The 10,318-nt window shown below is 41.5% G+C and overlaps 1 protein-coding gene across 1 annotated transcript; it reads left to right on the forward strand.

The window, feature by feature from the left end:
* Positions 1–332: 332 nt before the first annotated feature.
* rab4b (RAB4B, member RAS oncogene family) lies at positions 333–10,180 on the forward strand. Its single transcript, XM_055028750.1, has 8 exons — positions 333–496; positions 3,268–3,348; positions 4,099–4,213; positions 4,883–4,945; positions 5,980–6,134; positions 6,224–6,319; positions 6,429–6,604; positions 6,684–10,180. The coding sequence occupies exons 1-7, from the start codon at positions 481–483 to the stop codon at positions 6,542–6,544; spliced, it is 642 nt and encodes a 213-aa protein (XP_054884725.1). The 5' UTR covers positions 333–480; the 3' UTR covers positions 6,545–6,604; positions 6,684–10,180.
* Positions 10,181–10,318: the final 138 nt, after the last annotated feature.

The following is a 10,318-nucleotide window of genomic DNA, read 5'->3' on the forward strand; positions in this document are numbered from 1 at the left end:
AACGACAATGGGAAAAAATCTGGAAAAGAAAGTGACAGTCATCCAATGTTGCATTTGATGGGTCCGTTCTCATTTCTAATTCAAGCTTGTTTTAAGTGCACTGAAAACTTTTAACAAGAAATTATTTTAACATCTATTTTTTATGCGTCTCATCTGAATGCGTTTTAGTTCGCCCAACAGACGGGACGCCGAGAGGATAAATTAAACTAATGAAACTTTGCTTTTTAACAAAGCTCGTGAAACTCTGCTCCGACATTTCCGCGGGAATGTGAACGCCGCGCAACGAGGAACGCCGATGACGTAAACACGCAAAATGCAGGCGTTTGGTTGTGGTCAGAACAGAGGAAGCCAAGAAGGGGATCAAGGAAACCTCTAGCATCGCAGACAAACACCCCAGAAGACGAGTGAACCCAGCGGTCCCACGGCTGTGACTGTACCAAAAAGAACCGCAAACGGGTCCTTGACACAGCGAGGGTCAAGATGTCTGAGACATACGGTAGGTTTGTGGAGGGTCGGCGTGTAAATGTAGTAGTTAAACGTTCACGGCTCTGTCCTGTAGTTCTATGTGACAGGTTGACTCTTAGCAACGCCGCTAGCTAGCTTGGCGTAAATATAGCCGGTGAGACGCTTCGTTGCGCTTATAATAAGCATGTTAAACTTATAGCTACCATTTAACTGAATTACTTTGAGACCTCTGCGTCTGTTAGCTAACAGCCTTGTCCGGCAATGGAGGATTATGTCGCTCCGTTAAGCTGCCGGCGTAACGCGAGCAAAACAGATGGAGGGGAGACGTTGTGAGTGAAAGTTGACCAAACTTCTGACGAAATGCAACAGCTCTGTTCGTCGGGCCACAACCACGGCTCTTGCGTGAAACCCGGTAATCTAGTTGATTGGGTTTCAAGCCAGGGGGATCCGTATTGGCTGCAGTAACCTCGCCGCTATTTTATTATTTATTTATTTTTTTGAGTGTTTTAACGAGAAGAAGCCTTTTAGTCCGAGGCCGAGAAAGCGGAAGCTGCGCGGAGCTGCGATCACCTGCAGTTCTGCAGCAGCTGAATGTGTCGCGCATCAGTTCCCCCATCCTGAATCAAAGCAAAGTTCTCCTTTTCATAAAGCGGAGGATGCGTTAAAAAAAACAAACAAAAAAAAACACCCGGCCGCTGCGGTTTCGGTTTCTTCACTCGTGCTAATGTTTGTCAGTCTTCTGTCTGATGCAGGCTCCGAAAGCACACCGATCCTCTCGCATCACAAATGTTTTGAAACGCCACACCATCATCAGCCTCTCCTGTTGCACTCCCAGTCACACTCTCGTCGTCTGTGTCGACTTGAATTCCCCTCGCCGCCTCACTTCTTGCATGAAACTTTATCCATGTACATATGAGGAAAAGTGCCAGCACTAATGGTAGCTATAACAGCCCGCCCATCGATTTCTGCCTCAGTCTCCCTACACTGTCATCACTGAAGGCTCGGTTCTGCAAATGGCGAAAGCCTCGTGAAGCAGTGGCTGCATGTTAGTTGGTTGCAGCGGGAATGTATTTGACATTGAATTCATGTTTGCATGCGATTGCAATGTTGTTGTTTGTGGGACGTGTTTAAAATTACAGAATGAGGGAATTACATGGTGAAGTCTGGCTTCCTACGGTCTTTTAAGTTTTGAAGCTGGTGTTGCAAATCTTGAGGAGATTGGCAAAAAAAATAAAAATAAAACATCCATCCATCCACTTGTCCATCTGTCCTGCTCATTCATTCACTCAACATTTGTTTAATGATGTATTCTCTCATGCATGCCGTTTGTCCATTCATCCGTCTGACCCACCATCCATTCATGTATTTGTCCTTTGTGCCGAGAGGTGGGCGATGTGGACTTAAAGTTTTATCACCGTACTATTGTGATAACAATAAAAATGACTGTAGGAACTATTTATATCTTGTATTTTAGGTAACTTTATGGCTCTGACTGCATGACAGAGCAGTCATATTCCCACAAACACAGATGCTGCTTTTGGAACCACATCCATTTGTAACTTTCATGGTCACTTTGACAACTTGATGGCTGTGTGCGGTTCTTATGAGTCAAGATATAAGGTCTGATGTCTGAAAAGCTGTGGCGAGTTTTCAGAACGGAAATGTTGCCCTTTGAGTCAGTTTTTATCTTATGGAAACGGTGCGTTTTGCAGCAAAACACTTCAATGCATTCACTACTACTAATCAGGTGGAATAAATCTGACCTCTAGCTCAACAATGATGCACCATAAACTGAGTTGGTGAAGGTGGCAACAAAACTGCACAATTAATAAAAATCACAGAAAGGCGAGCAGCTCACAGGAGCTGCGTAGCCAAAGTGGTCTGGCCTTGATCCTGACAAGAAGAAGAGCTACAATTAAATGGTTTAATTCGGAGCGTTTTCAGGTGTTCGTATGGCCCAGTCAAAGTCCAGGCCCAAAGCCAACTGAAAACTTGTGGTAAGATTTGAAAAAGACTGTTGACTGACACACTTTATCCAAGCAAATGAGTCTGAAATATTTTACAAAGACAATGAGAGAAAATTTCAGGGCTAAGCAGTATTAGGAGAAATGCTATTATTGAATATTCCAAGGACAATTTTGTTTACAGTAATTTTTTCTTTTTCATTAATACAATTTTAGTGACCATAGCCATCTCTGCCACTAAAACATAAGTGGGTATCTATGACGATTAGACTATCCAACTGGCTATATGTGTAATTGCTATGCTAGTTTTGAATTCTTGACTGTTTATACAAAATCATATACTATCCAAGTAGTCCTTTCAGATTGTATTATTGCTAACTTTGATGTGGCACTTAGAGTTAAATTGAAACCTGACAGACCTTCAGTGAAAGGTGGTTCAACAAAATATTGACTCATCAGTTCAGGTTTTAATCAGCTAAACATTTTAGAAACCATTTATTATTTTTTCCTTTTGCGTCATAGATGGCAATTCCTCCTATCGATATCTTCAAAGTTTTTTGTCTACGTCCAAGTTTTTTCACCTTCAGACATGAAAATGTTGCTTCCCTAAAACCATTATTAGCCTCCAATCTGTACAGCCTGAATGATTACGTGCAAGGTTTTCTGATTAGTGGGGCGATTGGAGTTTGGCGGAGGCTGTGAAAGCAATGGCTTTAGCAGGAGTGGGAGTTTATCCGAGGCTCATCTCTGGTGCAAAGAGCGACAGCCGATCTGCTGCGAAACGTCGATGGTGATGATTCACGTTGAGCTCTACCTCCTCTCATCTTTTTTTTTGCAGACTTCCTGTTCAAGTTCCTAGTGATCGGCAGTGCCGGTGCGGGGAAATCCTGCCTCCTCCACCAGTTCATCGAGAACAAGTGTAAGTCTCAGCTAAAAGAGGTCAGCCGTCGTCCTTCTGAGAGGAAAAAAAACAGATTCATTGACTCGCTGGTGCGCAGAATGAAACCTCTACAATAAAGTGTGTGCCGGTCCTGTTTTCTGACATTTTAGTGCAGGGTATTGGCAACTATACTGTACATATTGTACTCCGCAGCTGAATGGCTTTAACGGCCTTTTACAGTTTTCTACTTTTTCATTTTAGAGTATTTGATAAAAATTACACTTTTTGTCATTTCTGAGGTTCAGCAGTGTCCTGGGTGAGTTTGAATCTGAAAGCTGTTTTGACAGAACAGAACATTACAGCTTCATAATTGTCAACATTGTTCAAGTGTATATAATAAACTTGTCATTCAGAGTGGAAGGAATATTTTGTAAAACAGTATTTAAACTGTTTGGACTTTAAAACTGTCAAGATAATGTAAGCAAGACGTATAAAACTTTATATTCTAAATGTTTCACGTTTTCACATGAATCTCTCGTTTAGTGAATGTTTGGTTTCAGTTTTTCTGGTGAGATCAGGAGAGACGCAGCAGTCTGAACGAGTATTGTCCCTCTCAAAGATTTCAGATTTTTGTCACACTTTTGGCAAAGTTCCAACACAATAACGGCATTTGACATCAGGGTTTAAATGGTGGGAACACGTCCAAAGCTGTGTCCGTCTTTACTGCTGTGTAAAGTACATAAATATGACATTTCTTTGTTTTTAAACTATCCTGTCACTCCTTTGCAGTCAAACAGGATTCCAACCACACCATCGGCGTGGAGTTTGGTTCCAGGGTGGTCAATGTCGGCGGGAAGACGGTCAAACTGCAGATCTGGGACACTGCCGGACAGGAGCGATTCCGGTAAAGTCTCGTCATTTTTCCTGCCGAGGTCTGTGAGCGAGGGATTTTTCCCGAGCCCACATGCAGAGCGACAGTTAGACTCGTCATAATAGCAGATTTTGCTGGACGATATATCGTCCCTGAAGTTACTGTGATAAACAATAATATTGTCATTTTTGAGACCATTTTCAAATGGCATTACAATAGTAATGGCATATTAATGTAAACACAAAGTGTTTCATTTCCAAAGAATATTTAGGATGTTTGACGTTTAAAAAACCAAAGTAAATAAGCAGAAATAGCTCACAAAGGATCTGTAATCAAAATTTTGTTTCAAAAAGTATTTATCTGTCAATGTAGACAGGGAACAGTGTCAGGTAGGACATTTGTAAAAAACAAAAACAAAACAAAAAACAGAAGAAGAAGAATTAAAAAGTGCAAACAAACCACATCGTTCTGGATGTCAAATGTTTGCAGCATTTTTCAAAATGTCGGTTCTTCAATGGTATTAAAATGGACCATGTCTTTGACAATTGTTCAAATGGGAGTTATTAAGCTCATTTTAATTCGTCATGCGTCTAATTGAACTGTTGGTTATTGTGACAGTTCGTTTGCTCTCTGAAATTGTTTCAGAGAGCAGTATTTGCATGAAGAGAGAGCGTTTTTGTCTGACATTGTGTCTTTTCACAGTTCTGTGACACGTAGCTACTACAGAGGAGCAGCTGGAGCCCTCTTGGTGTATGACATCACCAGGTAATCACTGCACTCATTGACCTCACTTTCTGTTTTGTTTTTTTATGTCCTCTTATACTTAAAATGATCTGTGTCTTTAAAAAAAAAAAAAAAAAAGAGAGATAAGGAAACATAAAAAAACAACTCCGTGATGGTAGCCACCCAAAACCAAATCATTTTGATCGGTTGCAGTTGCATCTGGCTGGACTCAAAATTGAAATGTACCGATGTGTGAAGCTCAACTGCAAATAGTTTTCTTCTTTACTCACTTTAGATTGATCTTCTCTCTGTCTGTTTTTTTTTTTTTTTGTCAAATATGAGTTACATCTAACTATTATAGCGTCCCCATAGTCCAATGACTAAGAAGATACAGTGAGACATGAAGATAAAGAGTAAAGTTTTGTGAAACTGAGGGAAGGGAACGAGGCAGAGAAGGAATGTGATCCAGTTTGGAGTTTCTGTAACCAAAGTGAGGTCTCATCCGTGGGCGGCAGGGAAGCTGTCGGCGTTCTCGGATTAAGGGAAGGAGAAAGATCATGGGAAGCAGATTGAGGTCGAGTCGCCTCATTTCATCACCGTGCGGACAAGGAGTTACATCAGCCTGTGCTTGTCAGTGAAAACAGCTGTTAAACATTAATGCACAGGCCTACACCCTGTTTTACCTCACTGACCTCATGTTTCCACGGACACCAAGGCACGCAACAGGCTGTTGTTGAGCAATATTATGTTTATCTCGTACCACGACATATGTATGTGGTAATTACCGACACGTCAACATGGGAAAAAGCTTAGACGGGCCGCCATATCTTAAAGGTTTGCAGCTGGGCCACTCTAAGATCTTGTTTTATAACCTATAAGCTTCTCCACAACATTCCCTCTGTCCTACCTGCTTTGCTTGTTGGTCTTCATGATGCTGATTCCTCCCACTCATAGTCATTGTCTGGTTAAAAACGATAAAATGCAAGTTTGTACTTTCAATCGAACGAAATGTGGAAAATACCCTTTGTTCGTTTCATGTTCCACCCTGAAACTACATCCGACTTGTTGTGTTACAGCCGTGAAACTTACAATGCGCTGACCAACTGGCTGACGGACGCACGGACACTAGCGAGCCCCAACATCGTCATCATCCTGTGCGGAAATAAGAAAGACCTGGACACGGAGAGAGAAGTGACGTTTCTGGAAGCCTCGCGGTTTGCTCAGGAGAATGGTAACTAGGGTTGGGGTTTATCTCGCAAACATTTCGCGGTTGCATTCTTCTCATGAAATTCTACTCGCACGTTTTTGCCTCGTACACAGAACTAATGTTTCTGGAGACGAGCGCTCTGACGGGCGAAAACGTCGAGGAGGGATTCCTGAAATGTGCTCGCACTATCCTCAACAAGATCGATTCAGGTACGCTTTAAATTGGTTTGCTAAAGACGGGGACCTCTGCCAGAGTTTGGATATATTTAATACATGTTTTTATGATGACATTTTCTTTCCTTTTGGTTCCTTTTTAAAGGGGAGTTGGACCCTGAGAGGATGGGCTCAGGGATCCAATATGGAGACGCCTCACTGAGGCAGCTGCGGCAGCCGAGAGGCACGACAACGCAAAACAAGCAGCAGTGTAACTGCTAGGGGTCGGACCCCGTCCTTACTTGAACCCGCTGGCCCATACGGAGAGACCGTCCCCTGCAGGTAGGTCATCAACCGAGGCCGGACCACCTCCCTGTCCAACACCCTGAAACTGATGAGACGACGTCTGTTTCTTCTGCAGCTCATCTCCAGGTGTTTTTGGGTGTGTACGACTGCTGTCTCATGCACTTTAGACCACCTGGATCAATGTTGGTAGGTTGGCCTCCGACCTCTGGTAAGACTCCTTACCTGAGTGGTTCAGGTTTTCATCCCGCATCTGGACAGCTTAACCCCCCTCCCTCTCAGTGCAAAGACGGTGCGATCACGAAGAAGGCACGCCATCATCAGATGCCAGAGGAGGACAAGTCCAGGGTTGTTTGTTTTGAGCTTCTCTCCTGTCGTTTTACGTCTTCGCTTTACCACGCTGGTTTTAAGCAACCCTAAGATGTTTTCCTGCATTTGCACTTCATTGGCTGTAAATGATTGTGAAGCTCCTTCGAGCATTTTCATCACTCGGCCTTCGGCTGATTAGTTAATCGAAGCAAATCGTAACCGATGGTGACTCTGTGATAAACGGTCTACATGTGTACTCTTAAGAGGTCATCTTCCTCCATAGTTTGGCTTAAAGATGTCGTATTCAGGTTTCTATCAGACGTAACGTCTGTGGTTTGTCATCTTATGATATTTCTCATCTGATCAGAGAATTGAAGAGTCGTGGGGCTCAGGTGGCGCTCAGTCAGACCCAGAGTGTTCCATCATTGAGTGTTGCAGTGGAGAATGCTTGGTTTTTTGTATTGCAAATGCACTGTAGTGATGCAGAGCGATGGCGTTTAGGTTATGCTCCATGCTTTACATGCACAGTATTGAGCAGAGTTTTGCATCCTTTCATCCACCACATTGATCCCGTTCTTTCCTTCTTCTTTTTTTGTCTGGAGTGAATATATATTATACAGTTGCAATGAGTTTTAGAAGCAAGAATTGGGAGCACCAATTTTTTTATTTTTTTTGTAGTCAACACAGTGTCAAAATGACATATAAACCCTCAAATATAGACATAGAGTAATATTTGCATCAATTTCTCTTTGCTAGCTGTGGAGAAACTACACGTTTAGTCGCCATAAAGACAATAATTCTGCCTGGACGTTTTTGCCAGTCTTAAAGTAGTTTTGGGACGGCTCACACCTTTGAGCAGAGTTGTCACATTTTCATTAGGGTTCAGATCAGAGCCGTCGCAGATTCCAGTAGCTTGATGTCAGCCCGCTTTAGCAGCTCCAGAACCAGTTTTTATCTGTCAAACACTCAATTGTGTCCAAGTTTCAACCTATTGTCGATCTGAGACAAAGCTGAAGAATTTGTAGCTAGTCAGCCATCGTCTTTATTGTACCCATTTTATGCAGCACCAGGATAAACGGCAATGAAACAAACATCAGCATGATGCTGCCACCACCGTGCTTGATAGCATGTTCTGTGTTTTTAGGTTTTCAAGCCTCAGCATCTCTCCTCTAAACATGCTCCTCCTGCACAGTGAAATCTTTGACTCTTCTCTCCTTGTGTTCACATTTCTGTCAAGGTTAAAGGTCGTGACACTGGAGCAAGTGTTTGTTTCTTTGACACTGGTGTCCCAGCATCTCTCTGAGCCTTTCAAGTTCCTGGGTTATTCTTGACCAGACTAACAAATTTCCTTTCATTGAAGCTGATATTTTGGTTGAACCTATTAAAAATGTATTCAACAAGCTGCTGGCCCAACATCCATTCAGAATTACTGGAGAAGTTTCTTAATGGCTAAAAAAAAAGTGTGGTTCCTCAATACATTAATACATATATATATATATATATATGCACACATGTATTTACAATTTTACATCTTCACATGTCGAAGCCATTCAAACTGTATGTTCTATAATAATTTTATACTCCAAAGAACACTTAAAACAACAAATTTCAGCCCAAATTAAATATCTTACCTAAGCTGTGTTTTACGCCGACGTTTCACTCTCCTCCACGTCAAAGTGCAACAAAGGAAATGTGATTTCCAAAGTTTCCGACATGTAAATATTGAGCGATATTAAAAACTGAAGGCAGTAAGACCTCTCTGATGTCTAGTCCTAATTTACTGACAGATTAGGAGTCATTTGTCTTTTTTTTTACGTGGGGAAGTGATGATTCAGAAATCTGTTTGCAGCCTCACAAGTAACTACTTAAGCACACAAACTATAAAGACGTATTGGGGTCATTTGGAGCAAAACGATGGTAGATTATTTCTTTTGTGTATTTTTCTGATTTTCCATTTGAGAGTAAAGTTGAAACGTCGAGAATAAAGTCAAAGGGGTTGGTAGAAGTGTCAAGTTTGATTTGAAAGTAGTCAAAATATTGAAGAAAAAAACAAAACATTTTGGTAAGATTGGAATGTCAGAGTTGGAATGTGGAAACATTTTTCAAGAAAATGTGACATGTTGAGAAAAGATCTTTTATCTTTTCAAATTGTGGGAAAAAGTAAAACATTTTCATAAAGAGAATGTCAAAAGAAAATTGGAACTATCAAAAATTGAGGTGAAATGGGTTTTTTTGGGGGGAGGAGGGAGAATTTTCAAAGAATAAATCAGGAAAATCCTGAGACTGTAATTGTTAAACCAAACAAAGACCCACAACAGTTGTGAAAAAGAGCTGCTTTAATGCAACACCGCAGTTCAGGAGCGGTCCGTTATCCTTTCCACTCTGAATTTTTCAAAAATGAAATCGGATTTTGACCCTTTTTGAAAGCTTCAAACGTCTTCTTGATACTATGACTCAATATTTCAACTTTAAAGAAAAAAAAATTTTGTTCTAGTTTGTTTTAGTGAGCCAACTCAGGTTATCAATTACTTTAGGAGGGCGGGGGGGAATGGACCACCGGGGCAGACATTCTGGTGATGCTGGGGTGAATCGGGTTCCACTTCAGCACCTTTCCAAACCCCTCCCCTCCCACCTTTCTGCTAAAGAGACAGGCACTGCTTGTGCAAATCGCCCTGAATTATGAGGTTTTGTCCCTCCAGGCTCACAGTGGATGTTTTAACCCGAGTGATGGGGAAACTGGGGAGGACTTTCTGGGTTTTCAGGGTATCGGGAGCAGTGAGAATGTGTTGCTTTTGCATTGTGCGAGTCATTTCTGAAAGTGCACTTTTACTTTTACAATTTTGTTTTCTGAATATGCTGTACCTATAGAAATGTAAATGTTATTTTACTTGAAAAAAATATACTTTAATAAAGATTTTAATGTAGATGTTATCAGCTCTTATTGATGAATTGCAACTGGGGTTCCTGGTTTTGGCCTCCTTGTGTCTGCCGTCACCCATGCTGTGGTGGACCGAAATGGTCGCGTTCGCTTTGTGAGAAAGCAGCTGATTTGTTCTGTTTTATACGCATTTATGATTTGAAATGTTTCAGTTCTGCTGACTCGCAGTGAGAGCGCATTAATATGTGTGTACAGGTGTAAACGGCAGTCATCAGAACCTCAGTCACTTGTCTGGACTTCAGCACTCGGGAAACACAATCCTGACTCAGTTGTTTTGTAAATGATGTGATATATATATACGGTTATATATATATATCAGCCCAGATATTACTGTACATTTTAATTATAACCTATGATGTAAATACGAATTGTCAATTGTCTTATTGAGGGTGAGTATTGCTCATTGTTTTAATTATGCAATTCCCAGTAAACTGCTTGTTTTTCATTGAAACAGTTCTCTGTGTTCTTCTTCTTTGGTAACACCAAAGGAGTCATTGAGTGCAAAC

This window comes from Poeciliopsis prolifica, unplaced genomic scaffold, assembly GCF_027474105.1.
Source record: "Poeciliopsis prolifica strain line A6 unplaced genomic scaffold, Auburn_PproV2 SCAFFOLD004, whole genome shotgun sequence".
Lineage (NCBI taxonomy): Eukaryota > Metazoa > Chordata > Actinopteri > Cyprinodontiformes > Poeciliidae > Poeciliopsis > Poeciliopsis prolifica.

Coding starts and splice junctions, on each gene's coding strand:
- rab4b (XM_055028750.1), top strand. Junction 4,214..4,882: donor GCCGGACAGGAGCGATTCCG/GTAAAGTCTCGT, acceptor GTCTTTTCACAG/TTCTGTGACACGTAGCTACT. Junction 6,135..6,223: donor GCGGTTTGCTCAGGAGAATG/GTAACTAGGGTT, acceptor CCTCGTACACAG/AACTAATGTTTCTGGAGACG.